Source organism: Pseudorca crassidens, chromosome 8 (assembly GCF_039906515.1).
Source record: "Pseudorca crassidens isolate mPseCra1 chromosome 8, mPseCra1.hap1, whole genome shotgun sequence".
NCBI lineage: Eukaryota > Metazoa > Chordata > Mammalia > Artiodactyla > Delphinidae > Pseudorca > Pseudorca crassidens.
Genome location: NC_090303.1, coordinates 61,013,771 through 61,038,898, shown reverse-complemented (window position 1 = coordinate 61,038,898; position 25,128 = coordinate 61,013,771). Strand labels below are relative to the sequence as shown.

The window sequence follows — 25,128 nt, the reverse complement described above, 5'->3', positions numbered from 1 at the left end:
CCCTTCTCTCAAAGTCCGAGGTTGTGGAATTCTGTAATCCTCCGGGTTCCAGGACCTCACCGGGTGGTTCTCCTCTGCGCTACCGCCCTGCTCGGCCGGGTGGTAAATTACATTGTTGTAGAGTCATTGGCTTGAGAGGCTCCTGAGGGACAGCACCGCAAGCCAACGGGAGCTCGCGCTTTCCAGGGGGCAGTGTTGTAAGAGCCAGTCAAGGGCCGGGTTTGGGTTTAACTCTTTAGCGGAGAGCTCGCAGTGCGTGGGAAAGTTGTCGGTGGTGAATGTGCCACGTCTGCTAGGAAGGGGGAGTCATGAACTTGCCAGAGGCTGTTGTCTTTAAGTCTTCAACTACATCCTTAACTCTATGAGGTCGGGGGGCCCTTTTTGTGTTTTTGTATCAACTTGTTTCCCGCCCTGGTAACATGAGGCTTTTCTTGTGGAACGCGGTCCTGACGCTTTTAGTCACTTCTTTGAGTGGGGCTCTGATCCCTGAACCAGAAGTGAAGATTGAAGTGCTCCAGAAGCCGTTTATCTGCCATCGCAAGACCAAAGGAGGGGATTTGATGTTGGTCCACTATGAAGGCTACTTAGAAAAGGACGGCTCCTTATTTCACTCCACGTGAGTAATTATACCCTGCAGGTAAAATAGTAAAGAACCCACCCACATATGCCAGCTCTTGGGCAGGAACAGTGGCGTGTACCAGCTTTATCCCTCTTGAAAAAAACTGAAAAATCTAATTTCTTAGTTTGGGGAAAGGAAATTGTTTAAAGCCAATCTTATATAACAAGGACTTTGAAGGTCTTATCGGAAACATGTGGTCAGGATAAAGCAGTAATTTTTTTAATTATAAAAATTAGAACTAGAATTTCTGAAATGCTGTAGAAATATCTAGGTGTATAATTAGGTAATAAGTAGAAAAGCCTTAAAGGAATTCTCATTTCTCAAACTTTGTTCCTGAGGGAAACTAACTCAATTCCATTTTTATTTTGGTGTAGGTGAAATTTACTTAAACTTTTCATAGCAACTTCATGAGCAGAATATACAATCATTTATTTGCTTGTTGTAGGTTATGTTAATGCTAGTCCATTGACCTAACTTTCTGATAGGTGCCACTTTGGTCAAGGCACAGGACCACGATTTGTTTCATTATTTGTTTCTTTCTAGAAATTCAAAGACTTCATTGATGGGTGTGGGTGTGGTTATGGAAGATTAATTCAATACCTACAGTGAAGGATTTTCAGGTGGTTACACTATCACTATTTCTGTTTTATAAAGAAAGAAATTGCACATGGAAAACTTTTACAAGTTTAATGATTTCCAATTAGGCATTGATTCTCCAATTCCATTCCAAAAGTATTTACTGAACATTTCTTTATGTTAGGCCCTTTGTTTGTCACTAGGGAGATTTTAAAATGTGGCTTCTCTCCATCCTCATCCATTCATTCATCTATTCATCAATCAAATCCTTAATGAGTCAGGCCCTGGGGATGCAAAGATGACTAAGAGTGGGTTCTTCTCCTCTAGAAGAACACTGTCTACAGCAGGGAGGAAGACAACTCATGATGTAAAGTACAGAATGTTCAAAGTGCTCACAAAGCATAATGGACTCTGGACATAATCATGCTCTGAGAGATGGGGAAAGAGAATGACTTCCCAGAGATCATAATTGAGATGGGCCTTGAAAGATGGGTGGAGGTTTCTTGGTGGAGAATGAGGACGGGAGGACATCCCAAGTAGGGGGAATGTCGTGAACTAAAGCAGTGAAGCTTCGTGGCCCTTCCTAGACCTCGTTTTCTGATAAACTACCTTCACTGGGCATTCCAATCTGGTCTGTCATGAGGTTTTGAAGTCAGTGGCACTCTTCTCTGAACTCCGTTAGCCTTTGCAAAAAGTTCCAAGATGAGGGCATGCCATAGAATTCTCAACAGCCCTATCTTTTTTTATCAACAAGGCCGGTGCCACAGTGGACAGTAAACAATATTACGATTTGCATTTGAAACTTCCAATTACATTTTTTATTTTTAGTCTGATCTTTTTTAGACCCAGCCTGCTTTCTTTCAGGTCTCAGAACCAAAAGCCTGTGTGGACCCTGGTGGTAACCGCTTGACATTATTTAGCACTTTGCTACTAAAGTTCTAGTACCTGAAGAGGGGAATATTGTCATGCAGCCTCCATGTAAATGGCCCAGACCTGCTAACTCTCAGTATTATAAAGAAGTACCATCAAATGATCAGTTTATAAAGCATGTTCATTATTTCGAGACCCGTAGCCTATGTGGTAAATAGCCTAAGTCCTTTACCACGACAAGAAATGTGCCAAAACTGTAGGCAGTGCTGCGTGGTAGATTCTTTCTTCTTTCTTTATTCTTTTCTAGCCTTCCCCTATTTTCTATGGTTGCCATTTTGCTGCTTTGATCGTGGGGGAAATTAAGGAAAAGAAGTGATGGCCTTTACCTAGATTTAGTAACCATGGTACCCGTGAAGCCTAGTAGAGTGACTTCCGTTTCTCAAGTACAAGATATCCTTGAATGGGACACTTTCCTTATTGCACTAAGAGGGAGCTAACTGGGGCTCAGACACTACTCAGCCCACAAGCCCCTCCAGTAGCTCAGCAGGTTGGTTTTCTTAGGCTGGCCTCTCTCCAACTCATAAGCCAGGATATCTTGACCATTTCCTTCTTCCCCAGTCCTTGAGGGGCCACTTCTCCAGACTTCCTTGCATAGCCCCACAATAAACGCCTGGGGAGAGAACTAGGCCAGGGTCTGAGTGGGAATTCAGGGTTGAAGAGCAGCCTCTTGCACCTATCAGAGCCATCAGCAGGCTATACATCAGGAAAGGTTACAGGCAGGATATAAGACACTGCGCTCCTGACTCCACTGTGCATGTGGGCATGGACCCGTGAGCATTGGCAGTAAATTCTTAGCTTCTCATTCTCCTTCCCAAACTCATCCATTTTCCATTATTTTATCCCTTTCCTGCATCCTAGTGGTCTTCCTGGGACAGCATCATTTTGTGATTAAGACTTTGAACTTTGGAGTTGGGTCAGATACTGGCACACTCCTCTGTACAATGGGGTAATAATGGTACTTATCTCATATTATCATTGTTAGACTTAAAAGAAGCAAAGCATTTAGGATAATACCTGTATACAGTAAATGCTGAGAGTTTTTATTATTATTCCCTCTGCCAGCTCTAGCAACTTCAGCTATGTGAAATTTGCATCAAGAAAGGTGGGAAGTGAAGTGAATTACTATAGAGTTTGACATGTGCATGTGTGCTATTTTCATTAATTTCCAAACTAATAAAATTAATCAGTCATGGGTGGCAATGTTACACCACGGCAATAAAAAAGTAATGATAAAGTTACTAAGGAGTTCTAATGTGTTTTCTTTCTACTGTAGTCACAAACATAACAATGGTCAGCCTATTTGGTTTACCCTGGGCATCCTGGAGGCTCTCAAAGGTTGGGACCAGGGCTTGAAGGGAATGTGTGTAGGAGAGAAGAGAAAGCTCATCATTCCTCCTGCCTTGGGCTATGGCAAAGAAGGAAAAGGTAATAACAATTCTACATTTTTACTACAGCATTAGAATTCTTCTCTGGATTAGGGATAGAAGTTACTAACTACTATGTATTTTTTTCTAGAAGTAAATAGAGGACTTGGATATCTTAGGAAAATATAATTGTCTTGATTAGCATTTGAGATGGCCAATTAAGGCCATAATAGGTAAATGGTCAACTGAGCTAATAAGGAAAATCGTTCTGTAATCTCAACTCTATTATTAATATTGCTCACCAATATGGCAGGTTTTGTTTGTTTGTTTGGGGCCACACCACCTGACATGTGGGATCTTAGTTCCCCAACCAGGGATCGAACCCATGCTCTCTGCAGTGGAAGCACAGAGTCTTAACTACTAGACCGTCAGGGAAGCCCCTGGTGGGTTTTTTTTTTAATGGTGGTATTATTTCCATAACATGATGTTTACCATTTTAACCATTTTTAAGTGTACAGTTCAGTGGCATTAAGTACATTCACATTGTTGTGCCAGCGTCACCACTATCCATCTCTAAGACTTTTTTATCCTCCCCAGTTGAAACTTACCAATTTGTTTTCACAATGCAAAAAGAAAGACTACTCAACGTAATTGTTTTGATGAGTCAAACATTTGAAATATAGATTATTAAGGCATTAAATGCAGTTTTAGATGTGGGCTGTGTGTGACTCACAAATGAAGTCTCCCACGACAGAGCTCTTATGGGAGTTAATTTTCATCTTTGTTTTAAAGTTGTTTTATAAAGTTTTTGATAATTTATTTAAATGAATAATGGAGTGACATGAAATGAGTTTAATAAAGCAGAAGCAAGTGGGCTAGTTGGTCCAGGGAGCCTTTGTGCCAACTGTTCTAGGGCAGCCAATAACACCTGTTGTTTAGGTGGGAACCCGTGCAGTTTTCCAAAGGGCTATTTACAAGAAGCCTGAAGATGTTTACATGCATGCATCCTGTAATTCCTTTATTAGAATCTTACCTAAGGGAATAGTCTGGTATTGGGAGAAAGGTTCATAAACAGGGATGTCCATCACTTGTTATTTCTAATAGCAAAAAGAATGGAACCATCTTAAGTGTATAATGAAAAGGGTGTATCTAGATAAAATATGGCCCAGTTATTTTTAAATGGCATTTTAAAGATTTTAAAAATTACATCTAAAATATGTGCGATATAATGTTATAAAGGTAGAAAATGAAGATATATATATTATGATAGTAAGTATTAGGAAAAAATATATACACATACAAAGTGAATCACAAGGAAATAAATAAGAATGTTAATAACGGACAGTGATTCTGGGAGTTATTTTTATTTCTGGTTCTGTCTCTTCCACATTCCCTACAATGGGCACATATTATATAATGAGAAAGAAAAAAAATTTTAAGAAGTTATCAGAACTAGACAGAAAACCACTCTGACGTAGTAGAAACACAGACTTCACAGCATCCTGAAGTCCAAGCTTAACCATTTACAAGGTGGGGATTATGATTTCCTAGCCCCAGTGTACTGGGAAGAAAATAGGTGTCATATGTGAAGTATTACATATTCTAAATGGATCTTGCTATGTAAATCTTATGCATAGAATAGGATTTACTAACAAAATTCAATTCTTATTTTAATAATGATCCTTTTAGAGAAGTCAAGTATCTAGAAAATGTTTCTCTGATGTTTAAACATTTCTTTCACTTTCCTGTATCTTTGTCTCACCTTTAATATTTATGTATATAGTATGAGTCCATTTCTCTTTCTCCATACTCTATTTGACTTGATTTTATTTTATAACAAGTAGAGATCTGAATCTGAATCATTTCCTTCAAACAGAATACCATGAAACTAATTCTGCTAATACGTATTTAAACACTAATTTTGTAGTTTTTTAGTACCATGTTTGCATGCCTCCTTTTGGAAAGCTACCAGTTTTATCGATGACCTCTAGTGCATGCCCTTCTCTGTCTAGATCTGGAACGGTAAGCTTCGGCACACAGTGTAAGTTTTGTTCTTTTGGTGCTTACAGATGCTCTTTAATGGGATGAGGGGGTGGGGCACTGAGAAATATTTGTAATGTTTACCCGGACCTGTATGTTAAATATAGTTATAAAGAAACACATTGAAAAAAAATTGTCCATGTTTCCCAGAAGTTTTTTGTTTGTTTTCGTTTGGCTTTTTTTTAAGGTCCCTGGGGCTTTAACAAAGCTCTTTTTACTTTAAAAAATTTTTATCTCCCTTCTCAGAAATTTGCTTTAATGTCTCCCCTCCCATGGAACTTCCTTAACATGTGTTAAATTTGCTTCCAGATGAGAAAACTGAGGCTTAAAGAGGGGCAGATGTGAGCCTCAATCCCAGTGTGAAACCAGAGCTCGTTCAGTTATATACTGCCTCCCAGTGGTGGAAATGGCAGTACTATATGTATTTCTAGGCCAGGACTTTTTGACCCAAAAGTTAGTAAATCATTTGTACTATAATTAACTCTGAATTATCTAAAGCCCATTAAGTCATTCTTGACATATAATATGTAACCTCTTAATTATATTTGAAATTTAATACTCAGACCATGAGGCATATCTGTGTGTGTGTGCAAAACAATTTTTAATTGCAAAGCCAAAAACACATTGTTTTTGATCTAATAGTTTGGATTGTTCCTTATTTATTTTGTTTGAATAAACTATAAGTAATTTCTATATATGGGACAATCTTAGAAAGGCTCTTTATTTAATTCAATTAAAACAGTATTTTGTTCAGTACCACAAGTTTTCTATCATCAAAACTTTGGAATCTATTTAATAAAACTTAACCCCTCTCTCTCTTCATGTCAGGTAAAATTCCTCCAGAGAGTACACTGATATTCAACATCGATCTCCTAGAGATTCGAAATGGACCAAGGTCCCATGAATCATTCCAAGAAATGGATCTTAATGATGACTGGAAACTCTCTAAAGATGAGGTGATCTTTCCTTTTTCTTTCTTCCTTTCTTCCTTTCTCTCTTTCCTTCTCTCTCTCCCCCTCTTCCTTTTTTCCTCCCTTCCTCCCTTCCTTTCTTTTAGCTCACTTTTTAAGAAATATATTTTAAAATAAAATTTATTTTTATTTGTGTAAAGTGTTATTTATAAGTTTTCTTAAACACTGATGCTTTGAAAATTGACTTTTTTTCATAGGAAATCATTGTTTTGGAGAGAAATATATTGAGACTTTTCATTCTTTTGCTTTTTTTCTCCTTAATGCTTAGGGTTCAGTGTATGTTGCTCTCGCCCTGAGTTTTTGAAGATCTATTTTGCCAAGACAATTCCCGTTTTGGAGCTACGATATAAGAAACATAGATGCCCTGCAAAATATCTCACGTGGACAGTTTCTGTTTAAAACTTTAGACTGGCTCTTAAATGAGTTGCATAGTGATTTTCTAGCAGTTAGCATCAGCAAGCCGATCACATGCTCAGTTTTGCTCAGGTTAGGAGACCCCAGTCTGGATTTTCCACAGTAGGAGACCTTTCCTAGCCCGCACAGGGTCCTGGTGTTGAGTAAGGAGAAAGGAAGAAGACTTCTCTCTATAATTTATTTAGGTGTTTGCAGCCGTTGCTACACATACCTGTCTTAGTCTGGCTTCTGTGGGGAAAGAAGTGGAGGTAGATATCTAGCCCTGTTTTTTGTCTACCCATATTCTCCATTCTGGCTTGGCTGATCAGAAATCAAGTCCCTTTTTATGCTTTCATCAATTTCATTCTAATGGCTAGGAAATGACTGTCTTTTTTAAAAAATATAAATTTATTTATTTGTTTATTTTTGGCTGTGTTGGGTCTTTGTTGCTGCGCGCGGGCTTTCTCTAGTTGCAGCAAGGGGGGCGGGCTACTCTTCGTTGCAGTGCATGGGCTTCTCATTGCAGTGGCTTCTCTTGCTGTGGAGCACGGGCTCTAGGCATGTGGGCTTCAGTAGTTGTGGCTCGTGAGCTCTAGAGCGCAGGCTCAGTAGTTGTGGTGCACGGGCTTAGTTGCTCTGCAGCATGTGGGATCTTGCCAGACTGGGGATCAAACCCGTGTCCCCTGCACTGGCAGGCGAATTCTTATCCAGTGCGCCACCAGGGAAGTCCCAATGATTAAGTGTTAAGACATGTTGTTATAAACCGCAGGGTCATGATCCACAGCTACTAAATTCATAACAACTCAGAGTGTTATCAGTCATGGACTTTTTTCTATCGAAGATAAATTTGAATTCCCTTTCATTAAAAAAATCTTGAATAAAAAACATTCACATGGTTCAAAAAAATCAATTCAGGGCTTCCCTGGTGGCGCAGTGGTTGAGAGTCCGCCTGCTGATGCAGGGGACACAGGTTCGTGCCCCAGTCCGGGAAGATCCCACATGCCGTGCAGCGGTTGGGCCCATGAGCCATGGCCACTGAGTCTGCGCGTCCGGAGCCTGTGCTCCGCAACGGGAGAGGCCACAACAGTGAGAGGCCCGCGTACCCAAAAAAAAAAAAAAAAAAAAAAAAAAATTCAATATAAAAAGATTTATTAAGAAGTCATTCTCCCACCCACATCCTCTTCTACCATGTGACCTCCCCCTTCATATCCAGTTTTACTAGTTTCTAACAAACCCTTCCAGTGTTTCTTTATGCAAATACTAGCAAGCATGAATATATATTCTTATTTCCCCCTTGCTTACACAAGAAGTAGCATACTATACATACTGTTTGACATCTCACTTTATTTACGCAATATACCCTGGAGACGTGCTCTACATTAGTCCATAGAGTTTCATTATTACTGCCCCCCGCCCCTTTTTTTTTTTTTGCGGTATGTGGGCCTTCCCAGACCGGGGCACGAACCCGTGTCCCCTGCATCGGCAGCCGGATTCTCAACCACTGCGCCACCAGGGAAGCAGCCCCCGCCCCCGCTTTTTAACAACAGCATTAAATCCCCTTAATCTTAAAAATAAATACACACTATATGTTTGCATGTTGGTGGTAGGGGGAGGAGAGAAGATTTGAAAGTGCTGATCTAACAGAGGAATAATAGGGATATGATTCAAAATGAAAATATAGGTTGAATTGCATTATGGTGAATCTAGTAGGTAACTGAGGGCAATATTTTGTTTATATATTTAAATATCTGTATAAAAATGGAAACTTTTAGTCTTAAATACTCATCAGGCTGGATTTTGCTTTAATTTCTGAGATCGGAAGGTCATGTGGCGTGATTACAGCCAGTCCACAGCAGGTACTATTCCCAGACGCCTACTTAAAATTTAAAAAGGCCATCATTTAATCTGATTTTAAGAGAAATATCTGGAATTCTGACCCTTCTTAGAAAACAAGATCTGGATAATTTGGTGGATTGAAAGATAGCAGTCTTTCAAATGCTTGGCTTTATTTAGACTCGGATTAAGAACACGTAATATTAAAAAAAAAAAAAGAACATGTAATATGCTTTCACTGTGTGTTTTTCCCATGATATAAGCCATATCTTTGCCTCTGAGCAATATTTTGTGTCTCTACTGTAGCACTATAGCAACAGCTTTTAAGGGGAAAAATTCCTTATAATTCTTTTACTATCATTAGAAATATATCCTAAGGTAGTTGTTTAGTAGTTGTTATATATAACTAAATGCACTATCCGTCCAGTCTATGATACTGATTGGCTCGATGTGGGTGTCCTATGAATTAGAATTATTAATGTGACCCATTATTTTGTAGGTTAAAGTGTATTTAAAGAAGGAGTTTGAAAAGCATGGTGCAGTGGTGAATGAAAGTCATCATGATGTTTTGGTGGAGGACATTTTTGATAAAGAAGATGAAGACAAAGATGGATTTATATCTGCCAGAGAATTTACATATAAACATGATGAATTATAGACACACGGCTGCCCATTTTATATAGCATCCATCCTTAAAAGAGAGGGTAACCATCTTGAAAGAAAGTCTTATTTGTTAACTATGTTCTGTTCATGCTTTGGTTTTTATTTTTATATATTTTTCTGAATATTATTAGAAGAACCCCTTAGGGCTTCTAAGCACCCATTTCTTTCTGGTAGGTTATTAGGAAGAAAAAATTGATTTGTCTTTGAATAGAAGACTTCTGGACCATTTTCCACTTTTACATATGAAGCCTTATGTTTTACCTGCTTACTTGTAATTTTAAAATATTGCCACTGGGTGCACGCCCAACATAAGATCAGGTTATAGCACAAATCAGCACCCTCTGTTTCTTCTTCCCTCTGTTTTCTCCAAGTTAGATGCTGATATTTGAAAAGCCTTTTGCAATAGCCCAAGGCTTATTATTTTCATGTTGTAATGAAACAAGTGTGTCTGTAAGTGCCTTTGAGTCTCTGCTTGAGGAAAAGGGGAAAATGGTTGTTGAGCTCTATGTTTAAGAGTTACTGCTTTACTGAGGAGATGTGCAAAGCTGCAATGAGTAAAGTTCATAATTTATAAATATGTTTACATTGAAATATTCTGCCTGGGATTTAAGCTACATAAGGTTAAGTTCCTAGTGATGAATGACCTATTGTGATTAATAGAACAAATTATTTATGTGTTTATTTCTTCCTAATAAAATGTGTCAAAGTATTGTAGAGGAGGTAAAGAGTTGTATTGAGTCAATGTTTACTTTTTAAGGCTGGAAGATCACCCTTCCTGGTTCTTTAATTAACAAAGACTATAACTAATGTATTATACTATAGTAACATTGTCTTATAAGAGAGATGAGTAATACAATAAAAATTTTCCTATTTCTGACTCATCAAAAAAATGAGGCAGACCCACAGCAGCTACTACTGAATACAGGTCTATCCTGGATCAAAAAGTTGATGATTTTATAATTTTATCTTAAATTGGAATTTTTCCTTAATACTTTAAAAAAGTGCCCAAATCTCCATTTGCTAAGAAGAATCCTTTATAAGTTTACAAAGTGATCTCAAGTGCATCATTGTCTGATTCTCATTAGTCTGAAGCCTATGGAAAAAAGAGGATAGATCTTAATGTACCTATTTTATAGATGAGGGAATTGTCATTAAGAGAGACTGACTGTTGTGCCCAAGGTCAACAACTAACTTATAGAACCAGATTTCTGTCCCCAAGTTAAGTATGTTTCTACTGCCCTCTACTTTTGAAAAAGTAAAAATTTTCTTTGAATTCATTGGGCCTAATTCCCTCTTCAGTTTGCTCTCCTAGCAGTCAACTCTGTTTTTTGTCTCTGGGTCCTTATCCTTTGAAGATAGTTAACTGGCTGTTTATGGTGCTTTTGAATTCCCATGATCCAGAAATGGCTCTGGTTTCATTGAATAATCTTGGGGTGAACACTGAATTGCCTCAAAAAACCTAGGGGTGAGAGGGTCCAGGTGTGTGTCTTAGTCCTTTCATTCCTGTTTACCTCTAGGTTTTTGTTGTTTTTTTTAATACTTATGAACAATTACTACATCATATATAGACTACTTTCACCAATTATATATTGACATTTTCGTCACTAAAACATAAAGTTCTTGAGAAGAACATAAATAACACCTTTGTCTGATGAAATCACCTATATTTGGAAAAGTCTTAAGTTGTCACTGCTGTTTTCCTCAACCTGGAGGTGTTATAAGCCACAATACAGAAAGCTTTGGTCTGTATTATTGGGAGAAAGAAAGTAGCTTGTCCTGGGGTGCTATTTTGTATAAACATTACTGATGATGCTGTCTGTGGTAGAGCAAGTAAAGTAAAAAGAATTTTGGTTATTCAGATAGCATGTTTCTTTATCTTGTGTGAATTTGGATCAATTCCCCCCTAAATAGTTAGACACAAGTATGAAATGACAATATATAAATAGGTTATGGTTGTTTTTATGTTACCTGCCTTTTTAGTTTAGCTGCATCTCTGCACCTTTTCATTCGTAAGAATAATCAGACATGAACTGTGACTTCACTTGTATATAATTTGACTCAGTAATACTGCTAAGATGTGTCATATTTAAATTTATACAACTCTGTTGTGGTATTCTTTTCAAAATAAAGTTTATTTGGGAAATAATTGGTTTTGTGAAAAATTCTTCAAGTCTCAATTTGCTCAGCAGCTTTATTGATTTTCTTAACTGTTACTCTAGGTTTTATGTTGAAATTAAGTGAGGAAAATGGACAGGTAATGAGAGGACAGGGGTATGGTGACATTTTGAATGTGTCTCTGGTTATTCACTCTGTTTAGATATATGTGTAAGGAAAGCTGTGGTGTGGTTTAAATTGTTTTGAAATAAGCATCAAACCTTGAACATTGAGGGCAATAGTTAATGGTGAATTTTTTGGTAGTGGAGAGGTGTATGTGGTGTTTTGCTTTGTTTGGGTGGTAATTATTATTGTTTTGGTTTAGGAGTTTATTGTGTGTCACAGGTGGACATTATGACGATTAATGCCTACTGAGTAAATTAGTGCTATAAAATACCTTATGTAATTAAGTGAAATTCTGGGTTGCCATAAAAATAACAGGAAACAATGATTTCTGATTCAGATGGGTGACTAGCCATTTGAATCTTTCCTTGTGGAAATGAATTTGTACCTCTTATCTTATTTGATATATGATATTGCTTACACCTGTAATGCTATTTAGATATCAGTATGCTGTCTCTCCACTGAATTGAGGATATGGGTGATTTCCCAGTGTTGTTTGGAAACTACAAGAGAAGAAGGAACTTGGTGAAATGTTATGGGAAAAAATAACACGTTCTCACCTCTTGTTAAAAAAGCAAATTGTCTGAATGAACCTAGAGATTATCATACTGAGACAGAGAAAGACAAATATTATATGATATCATTTATATGTGGAATCTAAAAATAATAAGAATGAATCTACATACAAAACAGAAACAGCCTCACAGACATAGAAAACAAACTTGTGGTTACCAAAGGGGAAGGCAGGGAGGGATAAATTAGGAGTATGGGATTAACAGATACACACCACTACATATAAAACAGATAAACAAGGATTTACTGTATAGCACAGGGAACTATATTCACTATCTTGTAATAACCCTATAATGAAAAATAAAGAATCAGAAAAAATATATATGTATAACTAAATCACTTAGCTGTACACCTGAAACTAACACAATATTCTAAATCTATACTTCAATTAAAAAACAAAAGCAAATTGTCATTATAATAATAACTCTGGGAAAAAATAACAAGGGACTTATTTTCCAGAGATGCAAAACACTTGGCCGTAAGAGTTTTGTTTTGTTTTGGTTTTGTTTCTTACCCACTTTAGTTTGAATTGAAATCTAAAATGTCCATCATGAATATAAATTAATATGCCCATTTGAAAACATTAAAATTATAGTACTTCTATTTCTTAATATCTATAGCATTCTTTTTAGTAGGATTTGCATATTCCCTTTTAGTACAATGAAACCCATACATTCTTACATATGGGTTTGGAGTCTTTATGTGAAGGTAAATTCTTTTCTCTCTTTAAAATATTATTTTGCCTCTGCTTTCAGCTTTGCCTCTGCAACCTCCCTCTCCTTGCTCCAGACTAATAGGAGAAAGAGACCTTAACAAACATTGGATTCATAGCTCAGTCTTCTTCAAATACAGTGAGAGGCATGCTTTGGTTCCTAAAGGCTACAGAAATGTAGCAGTGATTCAAATTTCGTGTACACTACAATCATGTGGGATATGTGTTAAAACTGCAGATTCCTAACCCTTTCCCCAGAAATTCTGATTAATTTGTGGATTGGGCTCATGAATCTGCATTTTAACCCATTTGATAGATGATACCGATGCAGGTGGTCTAAAAACCTTAATTTGAGAGACAATTAACTTCACTAATTCTCTGCCCTTGAATATACAGTCTCCTATGTTTTTCTCTTCTACGAATATTCTTTTCTGCATTCTGGAAAACATTGGGCATTGGGACAACTAATTGTGCCTAAAAATGAATATACAGTTAAAGGATAAGTTGTGTGTAGAAACCATTTTCCCCAGGGTTAGAAATTTTTTATGACTATGAATTCTTACAGCAGAAAGTTAGATGGTCAGTAAATCTATTTTGTGAACATCTTCTCTATGAGAAACGAGAAAAGAGCTCCAGACTTTCCCCCAATTATTCTTCTATATTATTTTTTCAGAATTATCTACAACCCACCCCTTTAGAAGAATATACAGTTGAGATTTAGAAAAAATGAAACTATTCTCTTAAAAATATAGAGATGTATATATGTGTGTATATATATATATATATATAGGGCAAACTATATACTGTATATAAACTATAAACTGTATGTATAAAGTATGTGTATGTATATAGTATGTGTGTGTGTGTGTGTGTGTGTATAGTTTTGTACCAAACATAGCCATTGAAATGCTCTCTCTAGTACATGATTTCCTCTCTCTGGAAACTTCTTTACTGTGGAAGAAGTCAAACTTCCTTTTTGTCAATTTGGGGTCTGTCATCCTCTACTTCACTCAATTTTCTGTGTTTCACTTATAATTTAGGTAAAATTTCCTAGTAGTTCTCCACGTAAAACCAACAATAATCTTTTTTTTTTATCCCTTTAGCTTGAGGGTTGCCAAGGGGTTAAGTGGCTCCTTTTGATATGCACAGATTATTTTTAGGGAAAGGATAAAAACTGTTGGAAGATTCCCAGAGATCTGCAACACGCAGCATGGTGTCTGTGGATTCCTTTGTTTACCAGATCTTTGTGTCCCTGGACTGCTAATAAAGCCTCTGGCATAAAATGGATGCCTTTAGTGAGTATGAGTCAGCCAATAATTTACAAAGCCAATCTAAGTGCCTGTGAGCTAGACTACCGTCCATTTTATTTTATGATCTAAAAGCAAATGACATGAGATGTTAGCTGAGGTCTTATTTTAAAAATCCAGAGTAAAGTGAATGCTGTTCCCTTGGTCCCTAATAACAGGTAAATTATATTCCACTTGGGGATTTCTGGGAATTTACAAGTCCTTTTATTAATTTAGAATTCCAGGCGGCAGTAGGATAAAGATAATTTCCTCTTCGGTAAACAGTTACAGTAAAAACAATTCCATGCACAATGTAAATTGAGGTATTGAGGGATAGTTTTCATTATTATAAAGAATGAAGGAAGGGTAGGGAGATCCTTTGGGGTTTAGTTCCAATTTCTTATAGCATTTTCTCATTCATTTGTTGGACTTACTCTGTCGGAGTGCATTTTGTGTTAATATAACTCTGAGTTTAATTTTTACCTCTGGGTAGGAGAGTAGGACATTATAACATTCAACCATGTATTGTTGGTTCTTTGCCCTTGTGATCACATCTCCTGGAATTGTTGTGCAGCTGTTTTGTGCAGTATATGTTCTCTTTGAGACATCCTAGATTTTTAAAAGTTGGTTCTTAAGTTAATAGCTAAATTTAATAAAATGGGTAATTATAATTGTGTAGAATAACCAAGAAGAGGAGTAGTACAAGTACGGGAGATTTGCCCTAAAATAAGAGACAGCATTTTACTTGTGGGAAAATAGGGAAGAACTTAAAGAGGATCTTGCAATGAAATCCTCATTTGAATGGCCAGATTTCCTCCCAGCAGAATTGTTCTCTCCAAGTTTTTCCTTGCACTATTTTGGCTACATTTTATAATATATAATCTTTTACAAAATGTCATGCCACGTACAGTAGTATTCCAGGTTTTCTGTTTTTTTTTTTTTTTTTTTTTGCAGTACGCGGGCCTCTCACTGTTGTGGCCTCTCCCGCTGTGGAGCACAGGCTCCGGATGTGCAGGCTCAGTGGCCATGTCTCACGGGCCCAGCCGCTCTGGGGCATGTGGGATCTTCCCGAACCGGGGCACGAACCCGTGTCCCCTGCATCGGCAGGCGGACCCTCAACCACTGCGCCACCAGGGAAGCCCAGGTTTTCTGTTTCGAATCATAGTCTTTAAAGAAAATTAAAAACAGCCTACTAAAGTTAATTGATTCTCACATTAAGACTGAACAGTAAATCAACTCTACGCCCTGGAATTTTTTTCAAACATTTTACTACTATGGCAATAATTCTTTAAAACTATTAACTCTTATCATGCACCTATCTCCCCTGAACTGGGCAATGTTGTTTGGTTTTCAAAAAAATTTTTTTTGACGTGGGGTATTTTTTTTCATTTTTTATAAGAATTAATTTATAGTACACTGATTTTTTTTTACAGTTCAATAAATCTTAGGACATTCACAGACTTATGCATACATTACCACAATTTTAGAACATTTTCATCATCCCCAAAAGAAACCCCCATACCCATTGGCAGTTACTGCCCACTTTCCCCGCATCCCCTAAGCTACCAGTCTATATTCTCTATGTATTTGGCTATTCTGGAAATGTTCTAATAATTTTTAAAGCTCAATCCTTTCTTTATATTCAGGGTAAAGAAAAATCAATGATCTTATAAATTCATATCATGGTAAAATAATCTCTGCTTTTAATTTTTGTTTCAAAAAATATGAAAAGTGTGGGACTTCCCTGGTGGCGCAGTGGTTAAGAATCCGCCTGCCAATGCAGGGGACATGGTTTCAATCCCTGGTCCAGGAGGATCCCACATGCCGCGGAACAACTAGGCCCTTGCGCCACAACTACTGAGCCTGCGCTCTAGAGCTCGAGAGCCACAACTACTGAAGCCCACGACCCCTAGGGCCTGTGTGCCGCAACTACTGAGCCCACGCGCTGCAACTACTGAAGCCCACGCGCCTAGAGCCTGTGCTCCGCAACAAGGGAAGCCACCGCAGTGAGAAGCCCGCGCACCACATTGAGGAGTAGCCCCCGCTCGCCACAACTAGAGAAAGCCTGCGTGCAGCAACGAAGACCCAGTGCAGCCAAAAATAAATTAAAAATATATATGAGAAGTGCTTTTTGAAATTCAACTAGAACCAAACGCAGATTCCAGCTCTAAGGAATAAATCACTCTACATATGCAAAAAGTCAAATCCTTTGCAAATGTAAGAGCTAGAACCAATGGTATAAGAGATTTATTAAGAATAGTAAAAACCTAGGAACTTGGTTTATGATTAAGGTAGAAAGTTGGTGGAATGGAGGGTAAAGAATAATCAAGAATTTAAAAACTAAAATATCTCTCTATGTCTAGATTATTCTCAATTCTCTGAAATTAATCCAACAAGAAACGAAATAATGCCAGTTTTTTGGTCTTTTATAGAACACAGAAGAGCACCCAAAACAAAATACTCTTTCTCTAGAGTCAGAAACTTCACACATTCTCTCAATAGGTGAAATCATTTTATAATCACTTATAGGATGAAGGAAGTCTTCCTTTAACTGAACCTAAAATTCCTACAGCAATTTAGACCAGACCTTGTTTTTTCTGAAGAATTGGAAAACAACTAATAGTAACTTCTGATAAAGTCATATATTATCTCAAGTGAGCAGTGGTGTTAAAATTGTCAACATAAAAAGCTCAACATTTACAATTCAAAATAAGCTTTCATCTATTAAAAGGTGGCCTCAGGTGTCACTAGAATATTAAAAGCAAGCCCTATTTTAAAACCGTACATAGCATAAGGTGAACCTTTTCTACACATGTAAACTAGGAAAACATATCAGCAAGAAAGGATTGGGTTGAAACTGCTACGTCTGATCAGAGAATCTTCTAGTCTGCCCTTTGATGATCACAAGATGAAGTTTTAGCAATTGTCCTTTAAATTATCTGTACAGTTGGCTAAACGCATGAATGATTCCTAGAGGTGCAGCAATGAATGTAAAGCATATATGATAATTTGTTTCTGAAACCAGGTCCAGAACATTCATGAACTGTTATTTAAAATTAAATAGGAGCCACTCATTGAAACCACACATTCGAATAACTGAACTGATAAACCCATCACCTAATTATATGAGTAGGATTTTACACCTTTTTGCTAAAATACAGTTTATCGTTGTCTAAAGTACATACCTAAAGGACTTGATTGGTCATTTAAATTTTAAAAATAATTTTTAAATAGATTTGAATACTTACAATCTCTCAGTGTTGCCTATACTCAACATGCACAATAATTCTGTAAATTGTTTTAAGGGCATTTTAAAGGTTTGTTACCATGGTAACCAAATTCAGAAAACTAACCTCTTAAACATGGTTGTCATAGGATTAAGGCAGATGGCTGACTAATCTTGACTAGTGCTTTTCCTTCTCATTTTCCCATGGTTTCCTGTCAGCTCCCTTCTTTGGTTCTCATAAGATTACATACAAGGCAATTACAGAGGCTTTCTTGCCCATACATAAGTGTCTCATTCACATAATATTGTCTGTCATTCATCCCCATGAGAGTTGCCCAATGACAGATCCTTTTCCTCCTGCTATAATTACACACTAAAAGAAGTACTAAGTGGAAAATATCTCTATATGCAATGTGTTAAAGGCATTTCTCAATTACATGTACTTCGGCTCCTCAAAATTACTGCATTGGGTTCTTTAGACAATAAATAACACTGGTTAGAAGAAAAGGCAAAATCATCATCAATGTATTTTTTTAAGTGGTCTAGGTTTGGGTAACCCTCGTTTATGATCATCTTTTAAACTTGTTTATATTTCCCAACATGCTAGATTAATGTATTTATCTATGCATAACTCTTATGTTACCCTGACAGCAACATACAATATATGCATATATTACTTCTATACTTAATTAATTTCCCTGCTTGCCCCTGACTTCTTGAGAGGTAGGACTGATATGCCTTTTTCACCTTTGTAGCAATAGTGCAATTCCTGATACAGGTGTCCAATAAATGTTTCTTGTTATATCAGTATGTTGAAGAAGTTCTATAAGTAAACTATGCATTTTCAGTTCTTAAAATAATGACTCTAGTTGTACCAGGACATTTGGTTCCTTACGGGCATTAAGATTAGTGTTCCTTGCCTTCCACATCTGCCCATGAAGGAAGAATTGCTATAGGACTTGCTCTCCTATTGGGAACAACTAGAAAACTGGGCAAAATATATGAAACAAATTTTGTCAGACATTGGACAACCAATGAGCAACTGGCAGAGCAGGACTGTGATCTCAAGAGAAAGGAAACAAATGAGATAAGAGCTACAATTATCCCAGTTTTCTGCTTGGAGGCAATTCCTGAACTATACATGGTAAAAAGGAGGGAAACAAAACAGCCCAGTTCTCTTGTGGGGTTGAGGAAACAGAGATCAGAGTTCAGGGAGGTCAAAGTAGCTAGAATTTGTGGGGCAGAGCTCTGGATAAGAGAAAACTAAGCAGAAAAAACCTTCAGAAATTTGCATAAAGGTTTCCTTGAGTCATTGGGTGAATACCAATTGCTGCATGCATATGGTGAATCACCATAATGTTGGGCAAAGAATAACTCCTGAGGAAAGAACAACTACTGGGGAGCTGTACACAAAAAAATTCCCAGAGCTTACACAAAACTGGGAATTGTCCAAGTTCCTACTAGCCAGAATCACCTTACTGATTACATGGAACATTCATTAGAACCCATATGTGAGTCATATCTTAGTAAAGAGCTAAAGTAGTCGTAGAGTTAAAGTTACCCTAGAGCTGTCGTAAACAGTTTATAAACAAGTCTCAAATGGGTGAAGCCGATTCTTAAGAACAAAGTTTACAACCTTTCTTTAAAAGAAATATTTTTAAAAATCCATTACTCAACAACATAAAATTCACTAAGTCTGATATCCAATGAAAAATTATGAGAGAGACAAAGAAGCAGGAGATAAAACAACCAATAAAAGATTAAAAATAGAAATGATAGAAGTAGCATACAAAGACTTTAAAACAGCTATTAAAATATAAATATGATCTGAGATTTAAAGGAAAATGTATATGAGAAATGGATGGTATAAAAGAACCAAATAGAACTTAAAGAGATAAAGAATAAAATATCTGATATAAAACTTTCATCAACAGGCAGTGGCAGTTAATTCCTTTTACCATGCAGCTTTGCTTCACTCCATCTGGACTTTCCTGAAGCTGTGGGAGATGGTCAGGTCCAGATCTCGACTGGGCCAGGTGAGGTCTGTGGACCTGAGGCATCCACTGTAAGGATGGAGAGGGACTGAGAGAGTCCTCGGGCCAGGAGAACTGCAAAACCCCCTTTGAAAAAAATAAAAACAAATACAATGCTGCCACATTAAAAATGCTGGGAGAGGAGATTGGGGGGGGCAAAAAAAAAAGAGAGAAAAAAAACTTTAATTGACAGTATTAACCATTAGTAGATTAGATTAGAGACTGTAGAAGAAAAGATAAGAAGACTTTAAGAAATATCAAGAGAAATTCAAAATGAAGAGAGAAAAAAGAGTGGTGGGTGGGGAGGGAAAGAATAGATTCTCAGTGATCTGTGGGACAATATCAAGTGGTGTAATATATGTATAACTGGAGTCTCTGAACTTGGGAGGGATGGGGTACAATGGGTAATTTAAAGATGTAATGGCCAAAATTTTTCCTAATTTGATGAAAACTATAAACGTACAGATCCAAGAAGCTTAGTTAGCCCCAATGGGATAGAAATAGGAAAAAAAACCCAAAACAGAACAAAGTGCATTATAATCATATTGCTCAAAATCTGTGTTATGAAGAAAACACTTAAAAGCAGCCATAGGAGAAAAAAGGACACATTACGTACAGGGGAAGAAATAATCAAACACAGACTCTTCTTCAGAAACTTTGCAAGTCTTGTGACAATGTCTTATGACAATAGAATGGTACTTTTAAAGTGCTGAAAGAAATGAATTTCTCAACCAAAAATTATGTATCCAATAAAAATGTTTCAAAAATGAAAGTGAAGTAATGACTTTTTCAGACAAAACTTGAAAGAGCTCATTATCATCTAACCTGCACCTACAACAAATGACAGCAATATCAATAAAGATGGGGTGGGGGATAGAAGTATCCTGCTGAAAGTGTTTTGCATTATATCTGAAATTATATTATTTGAAGGTAGACAGTGATAAGTTTAAGATGCATATTGTAAATCCTAGGGTAATCAATAAATAAAACAAGAAGTATGGCTAATAAACCAATAATGGGTATAAGATGGAATATGAAAAATACTCAATTCTTCAACAAAAGGCAAGAGCAAAAAAACACACAAAAACAAAACAAGAACAGAACAAATAGAAGTAGCAAGATGTTACATTTAAAACCCATCATATTGATAATTACATTAAATATAAAAGGTCTACACCAGAGTTTCTCAACCCCAATGCTACTGATATTTAGGAACAGATAATTCTTAGTTGTGGGGACTTGTACTTTGCACTGTAGGATGTATAACAGCATCCCTGGCCTCTATGTGCTAGATGCCAGTAGAGGCCTCCCTCACCTCTGCCACTGTGACAACAAAAATGTCTCCAGACATTGCCAAACGTCCCCTGGGGGCAAAACTGCTCCCGTTTAAGAGCCACTGATCTAAGAACTCCAATTAAAAGGCAAAGAGTGTCTGACTGAATGAAAAGCAAGATCCAATTATATTCTGTCCAAACAAAGACAATCGAATATAAAGATAAAGGCTAAAAGTAAAAGGACAGTTTCCTTGGTTGGCCTTAAATGCACAGTCAGGTCCCTTTGTGCTCCAAGAGTCTAAGACCACTACTGCTCTATCCTGCAGTAACTGCACTGATTCCCCCAGCCCTCTCCCACTATCCATTCACTCCTGGCAAACCACAAGCACAGGCATAACATTCAAAGATGTAAAAAAAGTCTCCTTCCTTGCCCTGCATTCAGTCACCCAGTTCTCCTCCCTGGTGGCATCTACTATTACAGTTTCTTAGGTATCCTTCCAAAGCTGTCCACGCATTTGCAAATGAGTACAGGCATATTTTTCCCCCCACAAATGATAACACATTTACACAATGTTTCTCACATGGCTTCCCCCACCCTTAGCATAGGTTGGAAATCTTTCATATCAGTACATAGAAATAGATCTTCCTCATTTTTTCAACAGCTGGATAGCATACCATTGTGCTGATGTGCTGTAATTTATTTGAACAGTTCTCTATTGATGAGCATACGCTTCTAATCTTTGCAAGCACAAATAATGTAGCAATGGATAACCTTGTACGCATATCATTTCACACCCGTGTTGGTATATCTGTAGGATAAATTCCAGAAATGGAATCTTTAGGTCAAAGACTATATATGTATTTGTTATTTGGGGAGATATTTCCGAGTTGTCCTCTACGGACTTTATAAAACTTTGATTTTTGCTAATCTGACAGGTGGAAATGCTACTTTGTATATGTATTCGATTTGCAGTTAAGTGAGCTTGAATATTTTTTCACGTGCCTAAGTGGTACTGCATTTTTTTTTTCCTTTATACTATCTCTTCATATCCTTTGAGATGGTCTTTTCTTATTAGTTTATAAAAGGTAAAGTCTGTGTTCCGGTAACAGACGGATGGTCATGTCCTGACCAATGACCTTGACGCCAGCATCAACACACCTGTCACCTGTCTCTGGATTTATTAACCCAGGTTTGGAATCTTGGCTTTGCTACTTGCTGCGTGATCTTGGGCGAGTTGCTTAACCTCTTTGAGCTTTAGCGTCTAAGTATCGGGCATAGGGGTTTCCCTGGTGGCGCAGTGGTTGAGAGTCCGCCTGCCGATGCAGGGGACACGGGTTCGTGCCCTGCTCCGGGAAGATCCCACATGCCGCGGAGCGGCTGGGCCCGTGAGCCATGGCCGCTGAGCCTGCGCGTCCGGAGCCTGTGCTCCGCAGCGGGAGAGGCCACAACAGTGAGAGGCCCGCGTACCAAAAAAAAAAAAAAAAGTATCGGGCATAGGGTCTGGCTTGTCAACATGGCGCAGAACCGTACCTTTAAGCCCAGGCAAGGAGTTGGCTTGGACTTGTGAGTCAACAAAGTACCGGACACGTTTCTCCGCGGGGAAAGCTTGCTTAGGCACAGAGGCCCGCACGTAGCAACCCAGACGGCGGAGTCCGGGAGAGGCGCCGGAGAAAGCGGGGCCTGGCTCCTTAAAGCCCGAGTTCTCCAGAAAGCCGCAACCCCGCTGTGACCAAGAAATAAAAACCGCGCAAAGAGCGAGCCACGTTCCTCGAGGAGATTCGTCTTCTCAGCCGCCTTTTCTGCTCCCAGGCGCCCCGCCGGGCCAGGCAGAGCGCGGGCGCGGCGCGGCGCGACGCGGCCCGGGTCCGGCGTGCAGCGGGGGCGGAGGCGGAGGCGGGGGCGGGCCCCGCGGTCACGTGAGCCCGGCCAGCTGTTAGCTGGGGGCGGCGGGCCAGAGCGCGGGGAGTCTGGGGAGGGGGAAGCGCCCGACGGCCGCCTCCGCCACTGCAACTGCAGCCCTCGATGTCGCCACAGTGATCTCAGGCGCGGCACCACCCGCACCCTCGCCGGCCTCAGCATCAGCACCGCAGAGCCGAGCCCGGAGCCCGCAGCCCCTCAGGTGAGCTGTGACGGGCACCCCTGGGAGTGCAGGGAATCTGCGGCTGCTTCCCCCGGCGGGTTTCACCCGGATCCGCCATCGCCGTCACCTGTGCCTCGTCGCCTCCAGCTGTCCCTCCAAACCCGCGGGTGGGAATCCCGCGGATGCTGGCTTGGGCTGTCTGGGGTCTCTAGGGGATCAGGAGAGAGGGGGCCTCAGCCCGGGGTTGAGGTGGGGGACTCCGGCTACAGGCTGCGGGGGCGCAGGAGAGGGCTGCCCCACCCCAGGGCGCGGGCGCCGCAGCCTGGTTGGAACCTGTCCCCGCTCTCCATCCCCCAACCCCATCCTTCCCACCACCTCTTTTGAACTCTCCTCACTCCCCCAGGACGCTTCTCCTGTGTTTCCATTGCTTGGTATCTCAGTTGCTGGCCCGCTGGGGTGTGTGCTCAGTACGGCCCCCGCCCTCCCCCCCAGACCGCTCCGGGGGTTCCCGGCTCGTACGGGCACACAGCTGGTGGCGGAGCGGGCCAGGCACCTAACCGGTCGCACCTGCCGCGCGGGCGGGCTCGCGGGAACATGGCTGCCTGGCGGGCCTGCTGCCCTTGGCCCGGCTCTGCCCCCGCGTCCGCCGGTTCTGCGGTTGCGGTTGCGGTTGCCGAGTCGTGTCCGGAGGACTACCCTCCCCCTAAGGGCAAACGCGTCGGCTCTTGCTGTTGTCTGCGAGGGCCGAAGGACTTGACATAACACCGCCCTCCTCCTCAAGCCACACCCGGGGCGGATCTTGGGGATGGGGGGGTGTCGGGGCAAGTTAAGGCGGTGGCGCCGGGGCACTTATTGGTAAAAGGCACTCGTATTTCTGAGATGATTATCCACTTCAGTTTGCCTTTGCGCCCTCGGTTCGCTTGTCTGTCTGGGCGCGGATTATTGGGCTACATCACTTGTGAGGTCTGAGACGAGTGTGATCTGCAAAGCAGGAGGGACACTTGAACTTTAGAGAATTGACGAGAACTAAGATTTAGGGGTTAAAAATGTCCATTCAACTCAAATGCAGAAGCAGTCATTTGCTGTGGCTCCAAACTGTCTTGGTAGTGTTCTGTTAAATAATACGGTCTTTCTGGATTTGCTGTTTAATTCTGGCTTGCAGGTGTCTTGGATTGCGCTTGTAGTCCAGCTTCCCGATGTGTGTGTGTGTGCGTGTGTGCCTACTGTGCTCCAAGCCTGACTAGAAGATGCATCAGTTGCAGAGGAAACCTATGTTAATTCAAAATGGCAGCATGAAAAATCAGGCCAGGCGGAAGCAACACAGACCAGAACTAACATCAGCTGCCCCCTGACTGAAGCATTGATGGAGGAATCTACGGGAGGGAAGGCCCTCGTGGGTATCGCTGCAGCCGGCCCTAAGGGACAGGAAGAGATTCTTGTAGCAGGCTAGATTTTAGGGTGCAGCAAGGTTCTGGGGAGGTTATGTGGGAAGTTTGGGGAGTTGTAATTATCTTCAGGTGCAAAGACCTGATTAAAACTCTCTGTGATTTTGATCTGATTTTCTACAGGCTTCTCTAAAGTTGATGTATCTGGCTGCCAATATCTATTTGATAACTTCTGTGCTGTTTTGTACCTATAAGTGGCTCTTAAAAGAGATGAGTGTCTGGTATAAACATCATCCAAGAACAGTACATATAACAAATACCAGGTTCTTAGAGCAAGTTTCATTGGAAGAACTGATTTAACATCACGAGCAAGCACTCAGGCACCAGAGGATGGTAAATTCTTGAAAGGTGACTCATTTTAGGATTTTTTTTTTTAACAGCTTTTTTTTTTTTCCCATTTCACTGCTGTGCTGCCAGCCATCTTCTCTTTTAGCAAGGAGGAGATGCATGAGGAGGCAAATGTTTCAGGGATAATGGGATGGAGGGAGATTAGTGCAAAGGTCAGGAATGGTGAGGTGGAAGCAGCCTGAGAAAGTGCTGTGCTGTCAACCCCTCTTTACAGCCTGGGAGGCTGAATCCAGCGGGGTGAATGGACTGCACCCAAGGTCATATAGCTGGTTGGCAGCTGGCAGTGAGAACTAATATCCAGGTGTCGTAACTCCCCATTTTAGGGTTCCACATGCCGCCTATCAAAGCCTGGGGGAAAAGAGCAAACCTATCATTATTAGCATGGCAAACACTTCATGAAACCAAACTTTAACATGATTTAAAAATCTGTACTATTTAAAGTAAGTGCTCACACCTTAGTTTCCTAACTTAAGCCCATTTAACT

At 39.7% G+C, this 25,128-nt stretch overlaps 2 protein-coding genes across 3 annotated transcripts in view; both read left to right on the top strand.

Moving 5' to 3' along the window:
* Positions 1-217: 217 nt before the first annotated feature.
* Positions 218-11,535, top strand: FKBP14 (FKBP prolyl isomerase 14). Of its 2 annotated transcripts, none has more exons than XM_067746624.1 (4): positions 218-616; positions 3,399-3,550; positions 6,358-6,485; positions 6,769-7,316. In XM_067746624.1, exons 1-4 carry the CDS (start codon positions 420-422, stop codon positions 6,802-6,804), a joined length of 513 nt encoding a protein of 170 aa, XP_067602725.1. In that variant the 5' UTR covers positions 218-419; the 3' UTR covers positions 6,805-7,316. The 2 variants fall into 2 exon arrangements, with proteins under 2 accessions (XP_067602725.1, XP_067602724.1); XM_067746623.1 differs by lacking the exon at positions 6,769-7,316 and adding an exon at positions 9,226-11,535 and having other exon boundaries at positions 219-616.
* An 11,187-nt stretch (positions 11,536-22,722) lies between these two features.
* The window catches only part of SCRN1 (secernin 1), a 57,094-nt gene continuing 54,688 nt past the window's right edge, over positions 22,723-25,128 (top strand). Inside the window, exon 1 of the mRNA XM_067746622.1 lies at positions 22,723-22,890. The gene's annotated coding sequence lies outside the window, so the exon portion shown is untranslated. The remainder of the gene's footprint in view (positions 22,891-25,128) is intronic.

What these genes read in the sequence shown, in the direction of transcription:
- FKBP14 (XM_067746623.1), top strand. Translation starts at nt 420, where the DNA reads ATGAGGCTTTTCTTGTGGAACGCGGTCCTGACGCTTTTAGTCACTTCT. An exon ending in CTATGGCAAAGAAGGAAAAG is followed by an intron (nt 3,551 to 6,357) that starts GTAATAACAATT and finishes TCTTCATGTCAG; the next exon opens with GTAAAATTCCTCCAGAGAGT. An exon ending in GGAAACTCTCTAAAGATGAG is followed by an intron (nt 6,486 to 9,225) that starts GTGATCTTTCCT and finishes ATTATTTTGTAG; the next exon opens with GTTAAAGTGTATTTAAAGAA.